This window comes from Callithrix jacchus, chromosome 10 (genome assembly GCF_049354715.1).
Source record: "Callithrix jacchus isolate 240 chromosome 10, calJac240_pri, whole genome shotgun sequence".
Lineage (NCBI taxonomy): Eukaryota > Metazoa > Chordata > Mammalia > Primates > Cebidae > Callithrix > Callithrix jacchus.
The window spans coordinates 18,635,696-18,659,573 of NC_133511.1; the positions used below are offsets into that span (position 1 = coordinate 18,635,696).

The 23,878-nt window shown below is 47.9% G+C and overlaps 1 protein-coding gene and 2 pseudogenes across 4 annotated transcripts; 1 reads left to right on the forward strand and 2 right to left on the reverse strand.

Moving 5' to 3' along the window:
* Positions 1–293: 293 nt before the first annotated feature.
* FOXR1 (forkhead box R1) lies at positions 294–11,846 on the forward strand. Of its 3 annotated transcripts, XM_002754469.6 has the most exons (6): positions 294–654; positions 8,688–8,762; positions 8,866–9,113; positions 9,343–9,569; positions 10,729–10,970; positions 11,748–11,846. In XM_002754469.6, exons 1-6 carry the CDS (start codon positions 297–299, stop codon positions 11,774–11,776), a joined length of 1,179 nt encoding a protein of 392 aa, XP_002754515.5. In that variant the 5' UTR covers positions 294–296; the 3' UTR covers positions 11,777–11,846. The 3 variants fall into 3 exon arrangements, with proteins under 3 accessions (XP_002754515.5, XP_035120693.3, XP_035120692.3); XM_035264802.3 differs by lacking the exon at positions 11,748–11,846 and having other exon boundaries at positions 9,427–9,569; positions 10,729–11,108; XM_035264801.3 differs by lacking the exon at positions 11,748–11,846 and having other exon boundaries at positions 10,729–11,106.
* A 5,731-nt stretch (positions 11,847–17,577) lies between these two features.
* On the reverse strand, positions 17,578–23,869 carry LOC128929025 (keratin, type II cytoskeletal 8-like; annotated as a pseudogene). Its single transcript, XR_008474908.2, has 2 exons — positions 23,713–23,869; positions 17,578–19,186 (listed from the first exon to the last, which is right to left on the reverse strand). The product of XR_008474908.2 is annotated as a keratin, type II cytoskeletal 8-like (transcript).
* On the reverse strand, positions 21,927–22,310 carry LOC100413712 (ATP synthase F(0) complex subunit g, mitochondrial pseudogene; annotated as a pseudogene).
* Positions 23,870–23,878: the final 9 nt, after the last annotated feature.

Consider the following 23,878-nt stretch of genomic DNA (forward strand, 5'->3'; position numbering starts at 1 on the left):
CAAAAAAAACAATTTTTTAATCAAATCGCCATCCAATCTACTTCCATGTCCACCATCTACTACAGATGTGATCGTGGATAAGCCATAAACCTTTCAGAAACTCTAGAAAGTAACTACTAGTAGTATTAGGGTAGAAAGGGTTAATATTAAAGCAAAACTATCAAAATAAATAAATACGATCACGGGCCCTTGACGCCTTTTCAATGAAATATGGGGCAAGGGGCTTGGACAAACGAGGATGCGGAAGATGCTCTGGGGTACCTCCCTTCCGGATCCCCAGGTCCTTGACCCCCAGCATGCAAGGGGCAGGGCTGAGGAGGGACCTCTTAGGCGTTCCTCGAAGCGGTCCTGAGGAGATAAAAGGCGTCAAAAGGGCCCCTCCACACCTGAGCTGCCGCCAAGCTCACTCAACAGGAGCCGGCGCATTTGAGGAGGCGCCTGCGAGGGTCGCTCCTCAGCCGCCGCGACCCCACTCCACACCCCCACTCCTCGTCGCAGTGCCTCTGCCTGCCCGGAAGGTGGACGTGAAGCTCCAGCACCTCGACTTCTGGGCCAGCCTCCATGGCCAGGTTCCGGGACTGCTGGACTGGGACATGGGGAATGAGCTCTTTCTGGCCTTCACCACATCTCACCTCCCCTTAGCTGAGCAGAAACGTGAGTAGCGGGTGGGGTGCGGTGGGGGCTGGGCCGCTCCCCAGCCTTCGCCCCCACCTCCCGGGAAGGCTTTTGGGGGGTGCCCAGGCTTAGGTCCTCCGCCCCCGCCCCACCCCCACTCGCGAACTCCACTTGGGAGTTGGGGGCGAGTTCGTTCTTGCCTTAATTGGAAGCTCCACAAGGGCAGCTGGTCTCACCTAAAAACCGAGGCTTTCAACTCTACGTCACCGGCCAGGCTCCTAGAACGTTCCAAGGCCTCTTCTGGGTCTTTTCTCCATGGCGCTGGTCGCCATTTGCCATACTGTATATTTCAGTTCCTTTTCTGTCTCAAAAAAACAGGCCTAATCGCTTTGTCCGTGGCTGTATTCCTGATACACTGCCTGACGTCTAGAAGTTCTCCGGACTTGCCGAATGCTTGGTTGACCATCAGATGTTTTAGGTTTTCTTTTTCTTCTTTGGACCTCAGGTGTGGAGAGTTGAGGTAATCACGCCTCACATTCCTGGTACCTTTTTGCCGGCAAGGCCCTTGGATTAACTCTTTATTTTCTTCTTTTTTTTTTTTTTCCTAATTTTTTTTTTTTTTTTTTTTAATACGGAGTCTCTCTGTGGCCCAAGCTGGAGTGCAGTGGCGCCATCTCTGCTCACTGCAACCTCCGCCCCCCGGAATCAAGCGATTTGCCTCAGCCTCCCGAGTAGGCTGGATTGCAGGCGAGTGCCACCACGCCCTGTTAATTTTTGTATTTTTAGTCTCTGAGGCAGGGTTTCACCATGTTGTCCAGGCCAATCTCGTCCTCCCAAAGGACCGGGATTGTAGGCCTGAGCCTCCGCCCCCGGCTTTAACTCTTCCTTTTGCCCCTTAAGTCTCCACCCCTTCTTCCACTACCTCCACCCCTCCCGTTACCAACCCTAATCCATTTAACGTCTGTTTTCTCCACTCATTGGTTTTGAGAGCTGTTGTTTTGGGTTGCTAAATTTAGACCTGGTTCATTATTTATGATTATTGTTAGTATTCTATCGGCTGCATATCCGATAGACATTTTAATTTACATTTTAATTTTCTTTACACCTAGATTGCTTCCAACTCTTTGCCACCATAATCAGGGCTAGTGCACATTCTTACATGTTTCTTCATTCAATAAATATGTATTTTGCACCTCCAATTGACCTGGCACTGATCTAGACACTCATGATACCCAGTGAACAAAACAGACAAGGAACCTTACCTTCTACTTGGGGCAGACAGATAATCCACATAATAAAGGGTAGATCATATAGTATGTGATAATCTGCGATGGCGAAAGAACAGGAGAAGTAGGCCGGGCATGGTCTCTCACGCCTGTAACCCAAGCACTCTGGAGGCCAGGGTGGGCAGATAACCTGAGGTCAGGAGATCAAGACCAGCCTGACCAACATGGTGAAACCCCGTCTTAAAAAAAAAAAATTAAAACAAGACAAAAAAAGAACAGGAGAAGTAGACTTAGGAATGGGGGAGCCAGTGGTGGCAGCTACAGTTTTTTGGTTTTGACATGGAATCTCACTCTTGTCACCCAGGCACAGTGGAACAATCTCGGCTCACTGCACCCTCCACCTCCCAAGTTCAAGTGATTCTCTTGCCTCAGGCTCCTGAGTAGCTGGGATCACAGGCATGTGCCACCCCACCCAGCAAATTTTTATATTTTTAGTAGAGACAGGATTTCACCATATTGGCCAGGCTGGTCTTAAATTTCTGACCTCAAGTGATCTGACTGCCGTGGCCTCCCAAAGTGCTGGGATTACAGGCATGAGGCACCTCGCCCGTCCACAACTACAGTTTTAAATAAGATTGAACTTAATTGGGAACATAATATTTGAGCAAAGAGTCGACAGTTACTTGAGGCCAATTCTCTGTATCTTTTTTTTTTTTTTTTTTTGAGATGTGGAGTCTCACCCTGTCTCCAGGCTGGAGTGCAGTGTTGTAGTCTCGGCTCACTGCAACCTTCACCTCCCAGGTTCCAGCGATTCTCCTGCCTCATCTTTCCAAGTAGCTGGGACTACAAAGGTGGGGGGTGGAGGAGTGCACCTAGAGGGTATTCTTTTTTTTTTTTTTATAAAAAATCTTTTTTTTTTTAAAGATGGGGTTTCACCATGATGGACTGGTCTTGAATTCCTGACCTCAGGTGATCCACCCACCTCAGCCTCCCAAAGTGCTAGGATTACAGGCGTGAGTCACCACGCCCAGCCACCTAGAGGGCATTTGAAGGGAAAGTGGTAAGGAGGTCAGTAAGGCTCTATGACAGTAAATAAAGAGCTCCGAAGGGTGTGGTTGAGAGCAGGAATGCCTGTCTTCTATGGACTTCAGCGTTGACTTTGAGTTTTAGGAATGGTTTTAAGGTTTTGAAATGCGCTCTTTTGCTCAGGCTGGAGTGCAGTAGCACAATTACCTCCAGACTCAAGCAATGTTCCGACCTCAGTCCTCAAAGTAGTAGCTGCAACCACAGGCATGGGGCACCACACTGGCTAACTTTTTTATTATTTGCAGAGATTGTGGGGTGGGGCAGGTCCCCTCTATGTTTCCCAGGCTGGTCTTGAACTCCGGGACTCAAGCAATCCTCCTACCTCCTAAATTGATTAGAGGAGTGACATGCTCTCAGGGTCTGCTTCATGAGTGTGTGACCCTTGCAGTTGCCTAGGTGCCTGTATTTGATTTAATACTCTGCTATCATTGTCTTGAAATTTTTAATTTTTCAACAAGGAGCCCCATGTTTTCTTTACTGGACCCTACAAATTATGTGACTAGTGTTAAAATGCACCTGCTGAAGGAAGAGACCCCTCAAACAGGCTTTGTGTGAACAACATGGCTGTTTATTCACCTGGGTGCAGGCGGGCTGAGGCTGGAAAAAGGGTGTTATTGAAGGCAGTGGGATAGGAGTTGGTTTTATAGGTTTGGAGTGGGCAGTGGAAAGTTACAGAAGTTACAGTTGGCAGTGTTTTGCAAGCTGGGAGGGGGTCACAGGGGTTGGCCAAAGTCGGTTATAAAGTTCTGTGGCTTGATCAATGAGGGTGGGAATAAGGAACAATAGATAATATCTCAATGTTAAGTAGGTGCCTTTGCAGGGGTTGATCATTTTCTTTGGTCTTCCAGTTACTTAGATTTTCCAGGAACTCATCTGGAGTGTCCGTGCAGGTCACAGAGGTTAACATGGCGTCCATTGCACTGCCAGTCAACCTAAAAGATCTTACAGCTAGCCCTGCATGATCTCTATTTGAAAAAACCACTCTGGCTGTTGTGTCAAGGGTAGACTGTGGATGTACAGAGACTGGGAGGCTGCAGTAGTAATCCAGACAAGAGATGATGGTAGATTGGGCCAGGTTAGTAGCAGGGAGAACCAGCTGGATATGCTGATGGATTGGGTATGGTGTATAAGACAGACAATTGAGTATGAGCCTTTCAAAGTGTTTTGACCTAGTGGAAGGATGGCATTGCCTTGTACTGTGAGTGGGAGACAGGTTTAGGAAGGAAGATCAGGAGTTCTCTTCTGGATATGCTGAGCTGGAGATTCTTAGTAGACATCCAAGTAGAAGTGTTGAGTCTGCAGTTGGATAGGTGAGCTTGGAGTTCTGGAGAGAGGTGGGGACTGCAGATGTTAATTTTGGGTCTTTTGGTATATGAGTGGAACTTAAGGGTTAAGAATAGAGGAGGAACAAGAATGAGCCCTAGGGGCAGTCCATTGTAAAGAGATTGGAGAGCAAAAAAGACCGTTGAGAATCAAAACTAGGGGGTCTGTGGTGTCCTGGAAACCAAGTGGAAAAAGCCTTTCAAGGAGGGGGTGGTCGATGAATAGAATATAAGTGATGACTGGATTTAACTAAGCAGAGGTCCCTGGTTAGTGGTTTTGGTAAGTGATAGAATGAAAAACCTGACTGGAGGGGGTTTAAGAATGAAAGAAGGGTCGGCCTTGGCTCACGTTATAATCCCAGCACTTTGGGAGGCGGAGGCAGGTGGACTCACTTGAGGTCAGGAGTTTGAGACCAGCCTTGCCAACATGGTGAAACCCCATCTTTAAAAAATAAAATAAAAAAAAAATAAATAAATAAATTTTAAAAATAAATAAATAAATAGAAGAATGGAAGGAGGGGAAGTAGAGACAAAGTAGAAGCAATGTGTTGTGCCTCGACAGGAAACAAGATGGGATAATTTTTTTCTTTTTCTTTCTTTCTGGTTTTTAGAGACAGGGTCTCCATCTGGTGTGCATGCTGGAGTGCAGTGACACCAGCACAGCTCACTGCAGACTTGAGCAGCCTTAAACTCCTGGGCTCAAGTGATCCTCCTAGCCTCAGCTCTCCAAAAGAGGCTGGAATTACAAGCATGAGCCACTGCACCTGGTCCCTAAAATGGGAGAATTAACAGCAAGTTTGCATGCTGAAGGGAATGACCCAACAAAGACAAAAATTAGGGACACAAAAAGGAGAGGAGAAGATTTGTGGAACATTTTCCTTGAAAAAGCTCCGAGGGTATCTGTGCCAAAGCAAGACACAGACATGCAGAGACGTTATCCTTGGTTCGAACTGAGATCACCAGTCCATTGATCCTATCACCTTTTCACACTTTCAGTCACTTCATGTGTCCACCCTTATTCAACTAATGTGAATCCCATAGTCAAATACCGGGCAGGTTCCTTGGAGCACTTTGTTGGCCAAACCACAACCCTGACTAAATCCAACTCTGCCACCAAACAAGTGTACCCATAGTTCAGTGGACTGCTGATCTTGGTGGGATCTCAGCTGGGGTTGAGGGAGTAAGCCAGAAAGACAAGGTGGTGCATTTTTATATGCTGCATAAATGAGGTTATGGAGAGGTTGCAGTTGTTGGTTCAGGATATGACTGAGGGAGTCATCTACTATAGATTGGAAGTCAAATTTGCCGGAGACGAGTTCAGTAAATAGCAAAGATCGTATTTTTGTTTTTCAAATAAGGTCTGGCTTTGTTGCCCAAGCTGGAGTGCAGAGGCGTGAGCAGGGCTCACTACAGCCTCCCCTTTCCTGCTCAAGCCATCCTCCTACTTCAGCCTTCTGAGTAGCTGGGACTACAGGCTCGCACCACCACACTCGGCTAGGTTATTATTATCGTTGTATTTTTTTGTAGTGATGGGGTTTCACCATGTTGCCCAGGCTGATTTCAAACTCCTGAACCCAAGCAATCCGCCTGCCTAAGCCTCTTAAAGTGCTGGGATTATAGGCATGAGCCGCCACACCTGGCCAACAGCCAAGATTTAAGGCAGGAGCTAAACCAGGAGGTCAGTAGAGATGGTAACAATGGAGATTGATTAGTATCTAAGTTCCTCTATTAACTTGAATATATGCATCCAAGAGCAGACAGGAAGCTATAGTACATTGTAGTCCTGCCTGATTGTGCTTAACAATGGCTGTTCCAATTGATACTCAGAACTGCAGTATAATAAGAGATTCTATTTCCTTTGCATATTTCGCAAGACTTGGTATTATCTTTATAATTCTAGTCGATTTGACTGATGTAAACTGTTATCTCATTATCTTACTGTGTTTTTTCTTTTTCTTTCTTTTTTTTCTTTTTTGAGACGGAGTTTCGCTCTTGTTACCCAGGCTGGAGTGTAATGGCGCGATCTCGGCTCACCGCAACCTCCACCTCCTGGGTTCAGGCAGTTCTCCTGCCTCAGCCTCCTGAGTAGCTGGGATTACAGGCACGCGCCACCATGCCCAGCTAATTTTTTGTTTGTATTTTTAGTAGAGACGGGGTTTCACCATGTTGACCAGGATGGTCTCGATCTCTTGACCTCGTGATCCACCCGCCTCGGCCTCCCAAGGCCACCGTGCCCGACCTGTTTTTTTCTTATTACTAATAGTGCTGAGCACCTTATTAGCCATTCAGTTATCCCCTCCTTGTGAATGCTGATTCATATTATTTGCCCATTTGTAAGTTTGTGCTGGCCTTTTACATACTGTTTGTAGGAGCTCTCTATATATTAGAGAACTGAGAAATTTGGGTTGAAGTTTTGCTATTGATTTTTTTTTTTTTTTTTTTGCTTATGGTGATTTTTAATATGTAGAACTTTTTTTGAGAAGGAGTCTCCCTTTTTTTTCTTTTTTTTTTTTTTAACCATAGGAGTCTCGCTTTTTGAGAGTCTTGCTCTGTCACCCAGGCTGGAGGGCAGTGGTGCAGTCTCAGCTCACTGCAACCTCTGCCTCTCAGGTTCAAGTGATTCTCCTGCCTCAGCCTCCCATGTAGCTGGGACTACAGGTACACATCACCACGCCCAGCTAATGTTTTGTACTTTTAGTAGAGATGGAGTTTTGCCATGTTGGCCAGGCTGGTCTCGAACTCTTGACCTCAAGTGATCCACCTGCCTTGGCCTCCCAAAGTGCTGGGTTTACAGGTGCACACCACCGCACCTGGCCAGACTTTAATTTTTGTACTATAATATGTGCATAAAATTTATAGATTAATTTTGAGGGTAACTGGTATCTTAATAGGATGTATTATGAGTCTTTGTTCAAGTCTTTTCTTTATTTAAGAGCTGATATGGGAGGATTACTTGAGCTGGGAGGTGAAGATTGCAGTGAGCCAGTGTCACATACTGCCCTCCAGCACAGGCAACCAAGTAAGAACCCATCTAAAAAAAAACCCCAAGTTTTATGTCTTTTTCCTTTTTTGAGTACTACGTTGAGTATTAGCAACATAATGGGCATCCTCTCTAATTACTGAGCTCTCCAATAAGTGTATCATCATTTCCCAAACAAAAGCCTAGATTCATCTGTAATATAATGACACTCACAGGGACAGTGAGAAGGCAAAAATAGTTTCTGTCCTGAACAACTAGTGCCACTTGCTGAGACAAAGATTATAGGAACTCTTTGAGGAAGACATGGTCCTAGTTGTTGTGGATTGTGGATCCACTCGCTCCTGCTCCTGGCTTACCACTGTTCACTCTCCCAAGGAACAGGTTGGTCAGAAGCCGCACAGCAGCCAGGGCTTTTAAGGATATTAAAAAAAACCCGTGGAGCCAGAGGTGGCAATTCACCAAATTCGAATCACTCTTACGAGCCACAGTTTAAAATCCCTGGAGAATGGGTGTGCTGACTTGATCAGAAGAGCAAAGGAAAAGAATCTCAAAGTGAAAGGACCAGTTTGAATGTCTACCAAGACTTTGAGATCACTACAAGAAAAACTCCGTGATAAAGGTTCTAAGATATGGGATCATTTCCAGATGGGAATCCACAAGCGACTCATTGACTTGCACAGTCCTTCTGAGATTGTTAAGCAGACCAGTTGAGGTGGAAGTTACCATTGCAGGTGCTTAAGTCAGCTATTTTAATAAATTGATTACTGGTTGTTAAAAAAAGATTACAGGAAGGCCAGGCATGGTGGCTCACGGCTGTAATCCCAACATTTTGGGAGTCTGAGGCAGGATGATGGCTTGAGCCCAGGGGTTTCAGAACAGCCCAGGCAATATAGTGAGACCCTCATCTCTACAAAAAATACAAAGATTAGCTGGACATAGTGGTATGCACCTGTAGTCCCAGCTATTTGGGAGGCTGAGGTGGGAGGATCTCTTGAGCACACCACTGCATTCCAGCCTGTGCGACAGAGTGAGCCTCTGTCTCAAAAGAAAACAAGAATACAGAAGGAAGAGCAAGAAGATGGAATTCAGTTTTAGAAACAAGTTTGAAGTGCCTGTGGGCTACCCAAGTAAAGATATCCAGTAGGTAGTTCTCCTTAAAAGCTAGCACAGAAGGCTAGGCTAGAGGTGAAAATTTGAGAGCTCTACATTTTTTTATAGGTGTTAACTGAAGCCACAGGCATGCATGAGATCATTCAGGGATGGTATATATAGAGTGAGAAGAAACGAATGCAGAGGGGAATGAGAACGTCAGAGAGGTAAAGGGAAAACCAGTAGAATGTGATATAAACTCCCCAGGCAGGGTCCACAACCTTCTTCCAGAGAAGCCTTAAGGTCTAGAATCCCAGGGTCACAAAGGGATATCCTAGGATGTTTTGACTTTCTCTTTGTTTTTGCCAGTTGCCAGGTATAAACTCCGAATTGTTAAGCCACCAAAATTACCCCTAGAGAAAAAAACCAACCCTGATAAGGATGGTAAGTATTGAGTTCTCTGATGTGTTCCTGTGGCCTGGGCTGGAGACTGGGGGCACCCAAAGCCAGTGGGCTGTGGCATACAATCTCCTTTTGTTCTGCATAGGTCCAGATTATGAGCCCAACCTGTGGATGTGGGTAAACCCTAATATCGTGTATCCCCCTGGAAAGCTGGAGGTCCCAGGACTTATGAAGAAGGAGGATCTGACAAGCACGCTCCCCTCCTCTCAGCCATTCCAGAAGGAGGAAGATGCCAGCTGCTCAGAGCCCACAGGGGCGGAATCGCTGTCCCGGTCCTCCAGCGAGTGGTCGCCCCCTCAGAAGCGGTTTGCCTTTTCCCCCAGCATCTGGGAGGTATGGATTTCTGGGGGTGGGAGCCGGACTGGGGCAGTAGGTAAGGGGAAGAGCCATCACAGTTCCACTCTCTAAGCCATAGCATAAGGTGAATGGGTTCAAAAACTACCTACATGCTTGGGTTGGGGAGAAGCCCAGATGGTGGCCCTAGACCACCCCACTTCCTGCCACTGCACCCTGGAGTAGAGGCCGAGGAGTCAGGACCAGTTCCTACTCTGTGCTCCTCTAGCTCACAGAAGAGGAGGAGGCTGAGGACCAGGAAGACAGCTCCTCTGTGGCTCTCCCATCCCCTCACAAAAAGGCCCCCCTCCAGAGTCGGAGGCTTCGGCAAGCCAGCAGCCAGGCGGGGAGGCTCTGGTCCCGGCCCCCTCTCAATTACTTCCACCTAATTGCCCTGGCATTAAGAAACAGTTCCCCCTGTGGCCTCAACGTGCAACAGATCTACAGTTTCACCCGGTATGTGCCAAGGGCCCTGTGAGGAGGGGGAAGTGGGGGCCAGGGCCCCAGGCTGATGCCTTCCAATCCATCCCAGGCTCTGGGTTCCCTATCTGGGTCTGAGAGGAGGAGCATGTTCCCAGTTCCCTTTTCCCAGGCTCATTTGTCCCCACATATGTACAGGAACATATCCATTCCCACCCCCTTTCACGTCTAAAAAATCCTCCAACCTTTTATGGCTTTAGTTCTTTTTTTTGTTCTCCTTTTTTTTTTTTTTTCAGACGGAGTTTCGCTCTTGTTACCCAGGCTGGAGTGTAATGGCGCGATCTCGGCTCACCGCAACCTCCACCTCCTGGGTTCAAGCAATTCTGCCTCAGCCTCCTGAGTAGCTGGGATTACAGGCACGCGCCACTGTGCCCAGCTAATTTTTTGTATTTTTAGTAGAGACGGGGGTTTCACCATGTTGACCAGGATGGTCTTGATCTCTTGACCTCGTGATCCACCCGCCTCGGCCTCCCAAAGTGCTGGGATTACAGGCTTGAGCCACCGCGCCCGGCCTCCCTTTTTTTTTTTTAATTAGTTTTCAGTGCTCTTTGGGTATAGTTCTCTTTTAAGATATACATTCACCTGGGTCAAGTAACGGTTTCCTCACCATCCCTCTGATCAGGCAGTCTAAAGTCAGGTTTCCCCAACAGTTCCCCACCTGTCTCTGCTAGAACTGGACTGCCTGGCACAGCTCCCTGCACCCCCAGGGGCCAGGGAGCTTAGCTGAGAAGGGTTTTCTATTTAGCTCAGATAGTTCTGTGCACAGGAGTATGAGGGTGGGAGTTTCTTGGGCCCTTTCCCAGTGTTAGGAGAAGTGCCTCACGTCTCAGGATACAAATCCTCAAGTGGTCCATCCTCAACCAAGATTCCTCTTACAGGAGCTGCTTGGCCTGATTCTGTTTTGTTCATGCTGTGGTCTAAGCCCTGGGCCCTCAGAGGGAGGGCTGAGGTGAGCCATGCCTCATGTGGATCCTTTGCCATGTGCTCAGTCAGCAAAGAGCAGCTCCAGGCCAACTTGCTACTATCCCCCTGGAGAGAAGGGCTGAGGCCCCTTGCCCCTGGGTAGAACATTCTCCAGAAAAGGGCATTCCCCAAACATACCATGCCTTTCCTTACCTCTCCTCCCTGTCCACAGAAAGCACTTCCCCTTTTTCCGGACAGCCCCAGAAGGCTGGAAGAATACCGTCCGTCACAATCTCTGTTTCCGAGACAGCTTTGAGAAAGTGCCTGTCAGCAGCGTGCAGGGTGGGGCCAGCGCACGGCCTCGATCTTGCCTATGGAAGTTGACTGAGGAGGGACACCGCCGCTTTGAGGAGGAGGCCCGAGCCTTAGCTTCCACTCGGCTGGAAAGTATCCAACGGTGCATGAGCCAGCCAGGTGTGAAGCCTTGTCGTGCATGGGCCCAAGGGGAGGAGACCTGAAGTTCCTGACCCAAAGCTGAGTGTGGAAGCCTGGGTCACACCGTGGGGGGGCATCTTCTGTAGAAAACAGATAAGGTGGGGTGCAGTGGCTCACGCCTGTAATTCCACCACTTTGGGAGGCCGAGGTGGATGGATCACCTGAGGCCAGGAGTTTGGTAAAACTCCTGGCCAGCATGGTAAAACTCCATCTCTACTAAAAATACAAAAAATTAGCTGGGCATGGTGGTGCACACTGTTATTCCCAGCTACTTGGGAGGCTGAGGCAGGAGAATTGCTTGAACCTCCTCGCAGGTGGAGGTTGCAGTGAGCTGAGATTGCGTCACTCCACTCCAACCTGGGCAACAGAGTGAGACTGTCTCAAAAAAAAAAAAAAAAAGAAACAGATTAGCAGTGCTCTGAGACCCTCAGGTGATGCCTGCCTGAGATGAGACCTCCCCCACCAGTGTGGGAGGTAATGTGGCAGGAATCCATGGGCAAACAACTAAGGTGCAACTGGCCTTACCAAGCCTAGCAGACTAGACAATAGTGAGCACACAATGTGAGAAGTACAGTAATAGAGGTTATGTGCAAAGAGGACTTACACTTTCCCTGGAGCAGTGCAGGGAGGCTTCAGAGAAGAGGTGGCATTTGAGCCATGAGTGAGAGAAGCAGATCACCTGCGATGAGAGCATCCCAGGCCTAGGAAACAGCAACTGTGAAGCATAAACTCCTGAACTCTCTCCTTTTCTTACAGATGTGATGCCCTTTCTCTTTGACCTCTAACCCCAAGAAGTGAGAGCCAGCTAATACTTTATTAAATTTACCCTCAGCAGCCTTCTGTGTGTGTGTGTATGTGTGTGTGTCTGTGGAGGTGGGGTCTCTTAGGATGGGGTTAAGGGTGGAGGTGGAGTTCAACTCCAAGGTTGAAGATGGGATGCCTTCAGCTGACAGACAGATGCTCTGAGGCAATGGGGCAGGTGCCTGCTGTGCAGCAAAGGGAGTCTGTACTTTTCTTGCCTCAAAGGAGGAAAATGTGCTGCCTTCTAAAGCATCTGGGAACCATTTCCATTTTTCTAGGTTATGAAGATAATATTGGCTGGGCACAGTGGCTCACACCTATAATCCCAGCACTTTGGGAGGCTGAGGTGTGTGGATCACCTGAGGTCAAGAGTTTGAGACCAGCCTGACCAACATGGTAAACCCCTGTCTCTACTAAAAATACAAATCTGAGGGGCCAGGCGCGGTGGTTCATGCCTGTAATCCCAGCACCTTGGGAGGCTGAGGCGGGTGGATCACAAGGTCGAGATCGAGACCATCCTGGTCAACATGGTGAAACCCCGTCTCTACTAAAAATACAAAAAATTAGCTGGGCATGGTGGTGCGTGCCTATAATCCCAGCTACTCAGGAGGCTGAGGCAGGAGAATTGCCTGAACCCAGGAGGCGGAGGTTGCGGTGAGCGGAGATCGTGCCATTGCACTCCAGCCTGGGTAGCAAGAGCGAAACTCTGTCTCAAAAAAAAAAAACAAAAAAAATCTGATTTGGCTTCAATTTGTCCACCTCATCTGCACTTTGTATACAACCTCATCGATGTCCACATTCTTGTTAACATCAGGGGGTTTTTTGCTTTTGTTTTTTGAGATGGAGTCTTACTCTGTTGCCCAGGCTGGAGCGTAAGGAGCCATCTCAACTCACTGCAACTTCTGCCTCCCAGGTTCAAGTGATTGTCCTGCCTCAGCCTCCCAGTAGCTGGGACTACAGGTGTGCACCACCACACCTGGCTAGCTTTTGTATTTTAGTAGAGACAGGGTTTCATCACATGGCCCAGGCTGGTCTCAAACTTCTGAGCCCTGGCAGTCCACCTGCCTTGGCCTCCCATAGTGCTAGATTACAAGCCTGAGCCACCACACCTGGCCAACATCAGGTTTAAGTTGCAAGTGGATCCAAAATGCAACAAATCAGGAAAGTACAAAACAAAATACAGCCTTTGGGGAAAAAGGGACTGAGAAAAATCTGCCTTTGCCCACTTTGGTCTGTAATAAACTCCTATACTTGCACCTACTTTTCACTTATCTACGAATAAAATTTTTTTTTTTTTTTTTTTGTGATTCTCCTTCCTCAGCCTCCCAAGTAGCTGGGATTACAGGTGTATGCACTACCACACCCAGCTAATTTCTGTATTTTTAGTAGAGATGGGGTTTCACCTTGTTGGTCAGGCTGGTCTCGAACTCTTGACCTCATGATCTGCCTGTCTTGGCCTCCCAAAGTGCTGGGATTACAGGCATTATCTTTTTTTTTTTTTTTTTTGAGACAATTGCAATCCTGGCTCAGCGCAATCTCTACCTCCCAGGTTCAAGCGATTCTCCCACCTCAGCCCCCTAAGTAGCTGGGACCACAAGTACATGCCATCACATCTTGCTAATTTTTGTATTTTTAGTAGAGGTGGGGTTTCACCATGTTGCCCAGGCTGGTCTTGTACTCCTGAGGTCAAGCAGTCTACCCACCTCAGCCTCTCAAACTATTGGGATTACAAGGGTGAGCCATCACGCCTGGACTTAAGCACTTATGTGTTAAGCATTTTCACTATACTAGGACCTTGCCAGGTGTTAGGGATACAGCAAAGAAACCCAAATGGTTCCTCACAGTTTTCAGTCTAGATGAAAAGGTACTAAACCAAAACACTAATGGTAATAAATATTAGGTAAAGATTGGGTTATTGGCTGGTCTTGGTGGCTCACACCTGTAATCCCAGCACTTTGGGAGGCTGAAGCAGACAGATTACCTCAGGTCCGAAGTTCAAGACCAGCCTGACCAACATGGTAAAACTCCATCTCTGCAAAAATACATAAATTAGCCGGGCATGATGGCGGGTGCCTGTAATCCCAGCTACTCAGGAGACTGAGGCAGGAGAATTGCTTGAACCTGGGAGGTGGAGGTTACAGTGAGCCGAGATGATGCCATTGCACTCCAGCCTGGGTGACAGTGAGGCTCTGTCTCAAAAACAAAAAAAAAGGATTTGGTTATTGTGAGAGAAAGCAATATCGGTATCTAAGTTAGATTGGAGGGGAGATCAGAGAGGAACTTTTCTCAGCAAGTGACATTTTAGGCTGGGCACGGTGGCTCACACCTGTAATCCCAGGACTTTCGGAGGCCAAGGCGGGTGCATCACCTGAGGTCAAGAGTTCAAGACCAGCCTGATCAACATGGTAGAACCCTGTATCTACTAAAAACATAAAAATTAGCCAGGCATGATGGCAGGCGCCTGTGATCCCAACTACTCGGGATGCTGAGGCAGGAGAATTGCTTGAACCCCGGAGGCGGAAGTTGAATTGAGCTGAGATCGTGCCACTGCACTCCAGCCTGGGTGACAGAGCAAGACTCCAACTCAAAAAAAGTGACATTTTAACCACGATGTGTAGTAAGGGGAGAAGTTAGCCAGGCTGAAGAATGGAAAGGAAAAGCATTCTAATAGAGGCATTGGACTGGACAAAGCCCTGGAAGTAGACACATCTTGGCCTTTTGAGAAAATGTGGATGAAACTCTGGAAGACAGAATACACTAAACAAGGGCAGAAAGATCCCAGGTGAAACTGGGAGAGGGGCAGGGACTAGACCAGGTATGCTTTTCTAGGCGATGACAGGGGATTTGGATTTTTTTCATGTACAGTAGAAAGTAATTGAAGTAACCGACATAACCTGTTTGTTGTTGTTGTTGTTGTTGTTGTTTTGAGATGGAGTTTTGCTCTTGTTACCCAGGCTGGAGTGCAATGGCGTGATCTCGGATCACTGCAACCTCCGCCTCCTGGGTTCGGGCAATTCTCCCGCCTCAGCCTCCTGAGTAGCTGGGATTACAGGCACACGCCCCCATGCCCAGCTAATTTTTTGTATTTTTAGTAGAGACGGGGTTTCACCATGTTGACCAGGATGGTCTCAATCTCTTGACCTTGTGATCCACCCACTTTGGCCTCCCAAAGTGCTGGGATTACAGGCTTGAGCCACCGTGCCCGGCTGTTGTAATTGTTGTTAATGACAATTAGCCACTCACGAAAGCGGCTTGACCGGGGGAAGCCAACATGGGAAGACCCATGAGGAGGTGACTGCGGTAAATCAGGCCAGATGGAGTATTAGTGGCAGTAGAGATGAAGACAGAAGAACAATTTGATGGTATATCGCAGAGGTAGAAAAAACAAGTCAATAGGATTGATTGCAGGAAGAGAAGACAAGAATGACTCTGACGTTTTTGGTTGCAGCAAATAGGTGAATGGTGAGAGGAAGCCTGCAGGAGTAGCAGGTTTAAGCCATTCTGTATTAAGTTTCTGTGAGACAAGGCCAGGCACAATGGCTCACACCTTGTAATCCCAGCACTTGGGGAGGCAGGTGGGTGGGTCACTTGAGCCTAGGACTGGGAAACCAGCATGGGCAACATGGTGAGACCTCCTCTCTAAAAAAAAATAAAAAAATAGCTGTGGGTGGTGGTGTGTGCCTGTGGTCCCAGTTACTTGGGAGGTTAAGGTGGGAAGATTGCTTGAGCCCGGGGAGGCAAGGCTGCAGTGAGTCATAATTGTGCCACTGCACTCCAGCCTGAGTAGTGACAGAGTATGATCCTGTCTCCAATTTAAAAAAAGGTAACTGTGAGGTCAGGCACCGTGGCTCACACCTGTAATCCTAGCACTTTGGGAGGCTGAGGTGGAAGGATCACTTGAGGTCAGGAGTTTGAGACCAGCCTAGCCAACATGGTGAAACCTCATTCTCTACTAAAAATACAAAAATTAGTTGGGCATGGTGGCAGGTGCTTGTAATCCAGCTACTCAAGAGGCTGAGACAGGAGAATCGCTTGAACCTAGGAGGCAGAAGTTGCAGTGAGCCGAGATTGTGCCACTGCACTCCAGCCTGGGTGACAGAGCAAGACTCTGTCTTGGGGGGGAAAAAAAAAAAAGGAATCTGTGAGACATCAGGGTGGTTATGTCAGTGTCAAGTATATGTCTGGAGTTCAGAAGAGAAGTCTGAGCTGAAGAAGTGCTATCTATACACTGAGAATCATCAGTATATAGATAGCACTTAATATCATGCTCTATGTACTGACATAGAAAGATATCCACAGTACATTTTGGGGAGTTAAAGAGTAGCAGAACAGTGTTCAAAATTATTCTGAATATGGCAGAAATTATGTTCATATATATATTTTTATTTTATTTTATTTTCGAGACAGAGTTTTGCTCTTGTTACCCAGGCTGGAGTGCAATGGCGTGATCTCGGCTCACCACAACCTCCGCCTCCTGGGTTCAGGCAATTCTCCTGCCTCAGCCTCCTGAGTAGCTGGGATTACAGGCACATGCCACCATGCCCAGCTAATTTTTTGTATTTTTAGTAGAGACGGGGTTTTACCATGTTGACCAGGATGATCTCGATCTCTTGACCTTGTGTGATCCACCCACCTTGGCCTCCCAAAGTGCTGGGATTACAGGCTTGAGCCACTGCACCCAGCCTATGTTCATATATATAAATGTGAAGTCTAAACACAGAAAACATGTTGAAGAATATAGGTGTCAATAGCAATGGCCCCCCTCCAAAAAAAAAAAAAACCCAGCAATGGCCATCTTAGAGGACTGGGTAGGCAACATAAATGGGGCAATCATTTATTTGAGCCTCTGTACAGTTTTTGTATTTTACAACAAGAAATTGCTTTTTAAAATTTTTCTTTTTTTTTTGAAACTGAGTCTCCCTCTATTCCCCAGGCTGGAATGCAGTGGCAAGATCTCAGCTCACTACAACCTCTGCCTCCCAGGCTCAAGCAATCATCTTGTCTCAGCCTCCCTCGTAGCTGGGACCAAAGACATGTGCCATCAGGCCTGGCTAAATTTTTTTTCTTTCTTTTTTTTAGTAGAGACTAGGTTTCGTCATGTTGCCCAGGCTTGTCTCAAACTCCTGAGCTCAAGCAATTTGCCCACTGGGATTACAAGTGTGAGCCACCGTGTCTGGCCTACAATTTTTTTTTTTTTTTTTTTTTTTGTTTGAGACTGAGTTTTGTACCCAGGCTGGAGTGCGATGGCGCGATCTCGGCTCACCACAACCTCCGCCTCCTGGGTTCAAGCAATTCTCCTGCCTCAGCCTCCTGAGTAGCTGGGACTACAGGCATGCACCACCATGCCCAGCTAATGCCTTTTTTTTTTTTTTTTTTAGACAGGGTGTCGCTCTGCCACCCAGGCTGGAGTACAGTGCTACAATCTTGGCTCACTGCAACCTCCACCTTCCAGGTTTAAGCAGTTCTCATGCTTCAGCCTCCAAGTAGCTGGCACTACAGGTGAGCACCAACACACCCAGCTAATTTTTGTATTTTTAGTAGAGACCAGGTTTTGCCATGTTGGCCAGGCTGGTCTCGATCTTCTGACCTCAAGTGATCCACCCACCACGGCCTCCCATAGTGCTAGGATTACAGGCATGAACCACCGCATCTGGCCTACAATTTTTAATAAAGGAAATTTTTAACAATTTTTTTTTTCAGAGCTAGCTGAGGTTTCATTTTGGACCAAAAAAAAAGCAATTGAATTGTTTTGCAGCTGGAGGCCTGGGCAAGGGCTTCCCCAGCAGTAAACTCCCGAAAGTGAGCTGAGGGGTAGGGCTGAGCCTCAGGTGGGTCACCTGTTCCCTGTGCTCCCTACACAGGGGCCTCCCTCCCGGGCTCTGGGGCAGCCTCAGGAGGGGCAGGCTGGGAGGGGCTGCCGCAGCTGTTCACTCCAGCAGGACGTCAGAGGACTCGGACACCAGCCTCCCATGGCAGGTCTCAATCTTCTTCACAACCATGGCCTTGGTGATGCTCCACGGCCTTGGTGGTGCTGGTGCGGCTGAAGAAGCTGGAGCCTGTGCCAGAGCCAAAGCTGGAGCCCAGGCCATAGCTGAGGCTGGGGCGTGTGAGGCCCCCATAGGCCCAGCTCAGACCACCTGCATAGCCACTGGTGGTCTTTGTATGGATACCCATGTTCTGCATCTCAGATGTCAGCCAGGTTTCCTAGCCTTCCAGCAGCTTATGGTAGGTGGCAGTCTTGATGTCCAAGGCCAGCTTGACATTCATCAGCTCCTGGTACTCATGCAGCTGCAGCGCCATGTCCTGCTTGGCTTGCTGTAGGATGGCCTCCAGCTCCTCTTGCTTGGCACGACCACCCATAATGGCCAGCTCCTTGCACTGCTCAGCATCTGTGATGGCAGCCTCCAGGGAAGCCCTCTTACCTTTGAGGCCCTCAATCTCAGCCTGGAGCCAGCTAATGTTCTGGTTCATCTCAGAGATCTCAGTCTTTGTATGCCACAGGTCATCCCCGTGCTTCCCAGCCTGTGTCTGCAGCTCCTCATACTTAATCTAGTATATGCTGTCCGCCTCAGTCCAGGGAGCACTGTTGTCCATGGACAGCACCACAGACATGTCAGAGATCTGGGACTTCAGCTCCTGGATCTCCTCTTTATACAGCTGCCTGAGAAGTTGATCCTGTCAGTCAGCCTTTCCGGGCGAGACTCCAGCTCTACCTTGTTCACGTAAGCTTCATCCACATCCTTCTTGAGAAGACAAATTCATTCTCCATCTCTGTATGCTTATTGATCTCATCCTTATACTTGTTTTTGAAGTCCTCCACCAGCTCCTGCATGTTGCCAAGCTCAGTCTCCAGCTTCAGCTTCTCCTGGCGCAGAATCTCCAGCTGCCACCTAAGGTTGTTGATGTAGCTCTCAAACATGTTGTCCATGTTGCTCCGAGCTGTCTTCTGCTGCTGCAGGAGGCTCCACTTGGTCTCCAGCGTCTTGTTCTGCTGCTCCAGGAAACTTGTTGATGAAGGAGGCAAACTTGTTGAGGGTCTTGATGTGCTCCTCCTGAGTGCGCCTGGTCTGGATGTTGGGGTCCACTTCCAGGTTAAGGGGGCTCAGCAGGCTCTAGTTGACCGTGACAGCAGTGATGCCTCCCATGCCCATGCCGCTGGCCCCACCATAGCCTGCACCCAGGCCACCCTGGAAGCTGCTGCTGCCCACTTGGAAGAAGCTCGAGGAGCTGATGCAGGCACCAGGCCCACTAGTGTAGGAGTGGCTGCTGAAGGCCGGGAGGCTAGAGGTGAACACCTTGTAGGACTTCTGGGTCACCCTGATGGACATGGTGGAGACAGAAGTGGAGGCAGGTGGGCTGAACCAGCGGAGATTCCTGAAGCAGTAGAGAAGCTGCTGCTTCGGAAATTTTTAACAATTTTTAAGGAATTTTCAAGTTACCCATGATCCCATTTGGTAGCTTGATACTACTAATTAGCAGGCTGTTAGCTTCATGCTCCCTGGGCTCCTTGCATACACTACTCCCACCACTAAAGGGCATCTTAACCTCAGGGTGCCTGAGTTCTGACGGTTTTTACTTAATTTGACGAGGATATATAGAGGACCACCATCTGTTAATTAAGAGTCAGGCATGAATCAAACACAATCCCTGCACTTGGGCTTTTCCCTGATTGGTTTTCAACTGATTACTAGACAAAAACGATGACAGGATGAGCAAAGGACCTTGGAGTTGAGAAATTAATCCTTCAGGGACAACTCTGGAAGGCTTCACAAAGGGGTGACATTTTATTCTTTCAATAAACATTGATTCAGAGCTTACCATATGCCAGATAAAATCATCAGCTTCACTGAAATTACTTCTAGTTCATATTTCAGAGCCTTATATAATAGAAAATTTTATAATGTGAGATAGGATTGGAAAGATGTAACTTCCAGGCAGAGGAGCTGAAGATGCTGTAGTTCATAGGAGGAACAGAACTATTGGGATTGCCTGGAGGAGGGATTCAAGTCGGGCAGTGGAGAGGGAGGGGAGACCCAAAGAAGTTGGGAATCACGTAAAAGGCTTTGAATGGCTTGTTGAGGAAGTTAAGATTTGTCCTGAAATTAGAGGTATTAATTAGAAAAGTCATTATGGAGACTTTCTTAAGACTACTGTAAGGAAGAGGTATGGAGCAGAATAGAGCAGACACTTGGAAACCAGTTAGAATGATTTTACATGAATCTGAGCAAGAGAGGAGAATTGAAATGAGGTATGCACTGAGTTTAAAAGAATGTAAGATAGGCTGGGTGTGGTGTAATCCCAGCACTTTGGGAAGCCGGAGGATCCCCTGAGCCCAGGAGTTCAAGGGCAACATAGCAAGACCTTGTCTCTATAAAATATATCTATATAGAAATTGTATTTTTTTTTTTAAAAGGAGGCCAGGTATAGTGGCTCATGCCTGTAATCCTAGCACTTCGGGAGGCCGAGGTGGGCAGATCACCTGAGGTCAGGAGTTCAAGACCAGCCTGGCCAACCTGGTGAAACCCCCACCTTTACTAAAATACAAAAATTAGCCTGGCATGATGGCAGGTGCCTGTAATCTCAGCTACTCGGGAGGCTGAGATAGAAGAATCACTTGAACGTGGGAGATGGTGGTGGCAGTGAGCCGACATTGCACTACTGCACTCCAGACTGGACTACTGAGCGAGACTCCATCTTAAGAAAAAAATAAAAGCCAGGTGCTGTGGCTCATGCCCTGTAATCCCAGCTGTTAGGGAGGCAGAGGGGTGAGGATAGCTTGAGCCCAGGAGTTAGAGGCCTGCCTGGGCAATATAGTGAGACCTCGTTGTCCACCAAAAGTAAAAAAAAAAAAAAAAAAGACAGCTGGGTGCAGTGGCACATGCTATGGTTGTTGCTACTCAGGAGGCTCAGATGGGAGGATGCCTTGAGCCCAGGAATTCTAGACTGTAATGCATTATGTAGTTTGGGTGTTTGCACTAAGCTCAGTATCAATATGGTACCCTCCCAGGACAGGGGACCATCCAGGTCACCCCTCCAGGTGACAACCCCTAAGGAGGGGTGAAGCAGCCCAGGTCGGAAATGGAGCAGGTCCAAACTCTCATGTTGGGCTGGTCTGATGGTAGTGGGTTATTAGAATTTAATAACACTAGTGTCACTAAAGTTGGTATACAACCCCCCCACTGCTAAATTTGACTGGCTTAAAAAATTGTTTTAAAAACCCCAAAGCTCCCATGCTGATCAGTAGTAGGTTGGCACCTGTGAACAACCACTGCACTCCATCCTGGGCAACATGGCAAAACCTGTTTCTTTTTTCTTTTTTTTAGAGAGATGGGGTTTCACCATTTTGGACAGGCTGGTCTTGAACTCCTGACCTTGTGATCCACCCACCTCAGCCTCCCAAAGTGCTGGGATTGCAGGCGTGAGCCACCGCGCCTGGCGGCAAGACTGTTAAAAAAAAAATGGGGACAGACTTTAAACATATTAGAAGTCCAATGACTAAGACAACTTTACATGTTGGGGTGGGGTTGAGTAAAAGGGAGTGTCAAGAATAACTCACCCCAGGCCAGGCACAGTGGTTTACACCTGCAATCCCAGGACTTTGGGAGGCCAAGGCAGCTGGATCACCTAGGTCAGGAGTTTAAGACCAGCCTGACTGACATGGCAAAACCCTGTCTCTACTAAAAATACAAAACTTAGCCCGGCGTGGTGGCATACGCCTGTATCCCAGCTACTTGGGAGGCTGAGACAGGAGAATCCCTTGAGCCAAGGAGGTAGAGGTTGCATTGAGCCAAGATCAAGCCACTGCACTTCAGCCTGGATGACAGAACGAGAATCCATATTAAGAACAAAACAAAACAAAAAACAAAACCCAAACCTCCAGGCTCTTTTTTTTTTGAGACAGAGTCTCATTTTGTTGTCCAGGCTAGGGTGCAGTGGCACAAACACAGCTCGTTGCTACAGCCTCAACCTCCCAGGCTCAAGTGATCCTCCTGTCTCAGCCCCCTAAGTAGCTGGGACTACAGGCACATGCCACCAGGACCAGCTAATTTTTGCTTTTTGTTTGTTTCGTTTTTTAAATTTTTTATTTTTTTGACAAATCTTATTTTATTCAGATAGCAGTCTGATCACACGTGGTCCAACAACACTCAAATAATAAATCAAATTTAATCAGATGTTAAAAAGATTGGTCTTCAAACATCATAGCCAATGATGCCACGCTTGCCTATGATCTCTCCGACATAAAACCACATCAACACCTCAGTGGCCACCAAACCATCAGCACAGCTTCCTTAACCATGAGTTGTTTGAAGCTACCAGTCTAAGCACTCTTGACTATTTTTTTTCAGACTCTGAATAGCTCTTGGGATCTCAGCAGGAGTGGGAGAAATCAACTCAACCTTGGTGTAGTACCAAAATGTGGCTAATTGAGACTTCCAATAAGTCACAGCTGAATTCACAAGCACCAGGGTCTTCTCCACAAGGTTACGGATAAATTGGGCCATGGTTCTGGGATGGAAAGCTCATTGCCCCGAATGGCCAGCTGGATCTGTTTATTTTTTGAGATAGAGTCTCTCACTCTGTCGCCCAGGCTAGAGTGCAGTGGCACAATTTCGGCTCACTACAACCTCTGCCTCCCAAGTTCTAGGGATTTTCCTGCCTCAACGTCTCGAGTAGCTGGGATTACAGGCACCTGCCAATGCACCCAGCTAATGTTTGTATTTTTAGTAGAGACAGGGTTTCACCATGTCAGCCAGGCTGGTCTCAAAATCTGACCTCAGGTGATCTGACCACCTCAACCTCCTAAAGTGCTGGGATTACAGGTGGGAGCCACTTAGCCCAGCCTGTTTGTTTTTTTGAGACGGAGTCTTGCTGTGTCACCCAGGCTGGAGTGCAGTGGCACAATCTCAGCTCACTGCAACACCTGTCTCCTGGGTTCAAGCAGTTCTACTGCCTCAGCCTGTCAAGTAGCTGGAGAACATTAGTGAAGCAGTTTCATAAGCAAAACTGCTGAAGGCTTACAAGTTACTAGAAGTTGAAACAGATAGTAGTGTAGACTACTATGACCAGCTTTGGCACACATAAGAGAAGCATGCCTGGGTTGATCCAAAATTGGGGTTTGATAGAATGAGAGGTCTTGGAAGGTCAAGTGAAGTAAGAAGTTGCCCTGGGAGCGGGGAAGCACACTTTGAAAAGGTGGATAGCAAAGCATCAACCAGGCAAACGTTGAAACATTTCCAGAGTGAATGGATGAAAAGAGGCGTCTTCAGGAAGAGAGGTCTCCTTGCAGTCAAACACTAGGCTGACGGTAAGGCCACAAGGTTAAGCAGAGCCGAACTTCAGAGTCTGGAATCAGAGAAGGAGAAATTTGGGGGGGACAAGGTCCAGGACTGACCCTGCCAAGGGAATGATGGGAGATCAAGGAATTGAGTGTTATAAGGGTATTCAAAATGAATTATTTCTGGCAGAGGCTAGAGTCTAGAGGGAAGTTCCAACAGGAAGTGAAGATCTGAAGAGGGAAGTAGCTACGCTGGGGCTGAATTCTGTAACGCTGACCCTGTGTAGGCCCTACAGACAGCAGCTCATCCAGGCCATGTACCAGAACTAGCAACACAATCTACGGGAAGTGTGCGATCCCTCAGCAACGACGCTGCACGCAGTGTAGCTTCCCTTATAGCTTTACAGGGGCCGCAGCGAGCACACCCTGTGGGGGCGACTGTGATTGGGTTTAGTTCGTGGTCCCTCCAGCAGGCGTTCTCCTCCAGCTGCCGTACTGATGGGCGCCAGGGCTCAGGTGCAACCCTCCTCAATGTCCCTTACCTTGACAGGCCTCAGGTTTCCCGCTTAAAAATGCGCTAATAATAGTAATAGTAAACCACACAACCTCGGTGAAATGATTAACGTAAGGCTGTGGTCACGTTACCATGTCTACTACAGGTCCTGGTCAATGCTCAGAGTGGCGGGTGGCCTGCGAGCTTCACGTTGCTGGGGTCCAGTGTGGCCGCACGTCTGCGGGGCGGCGCCGACCTTTTGCTTAACCCGCCCGACTGCCTCTGGGACGTTGGGGCCTCGGCCGGACTGGGGGCGGG

Bases quoted from the DNA above. Each gene is read 5' to 3' on its own strand.
- FOXR1 (XM_035264801.3), top strand. From the start codon at position 297: ATGCAAGGGGCAGGGCTGAGGAGGGACCTCTTAGGCGTTCCTCGAAGC. The intron at 8,763-8,865 runs GTAAGTATTGAG...TGTTCTGCATAG, and splicing joins AACCAACCCTGATAAGGATG to GTCCAGATTATGAGCCCAAC. The intron at 9,570-10,728 runs GTATGTGCCAAG...CCCTGTCCACAG, and splicing joins CAGATCTACAGTTTCACCCG to AAAGCACTTCCCCTTTTTCC.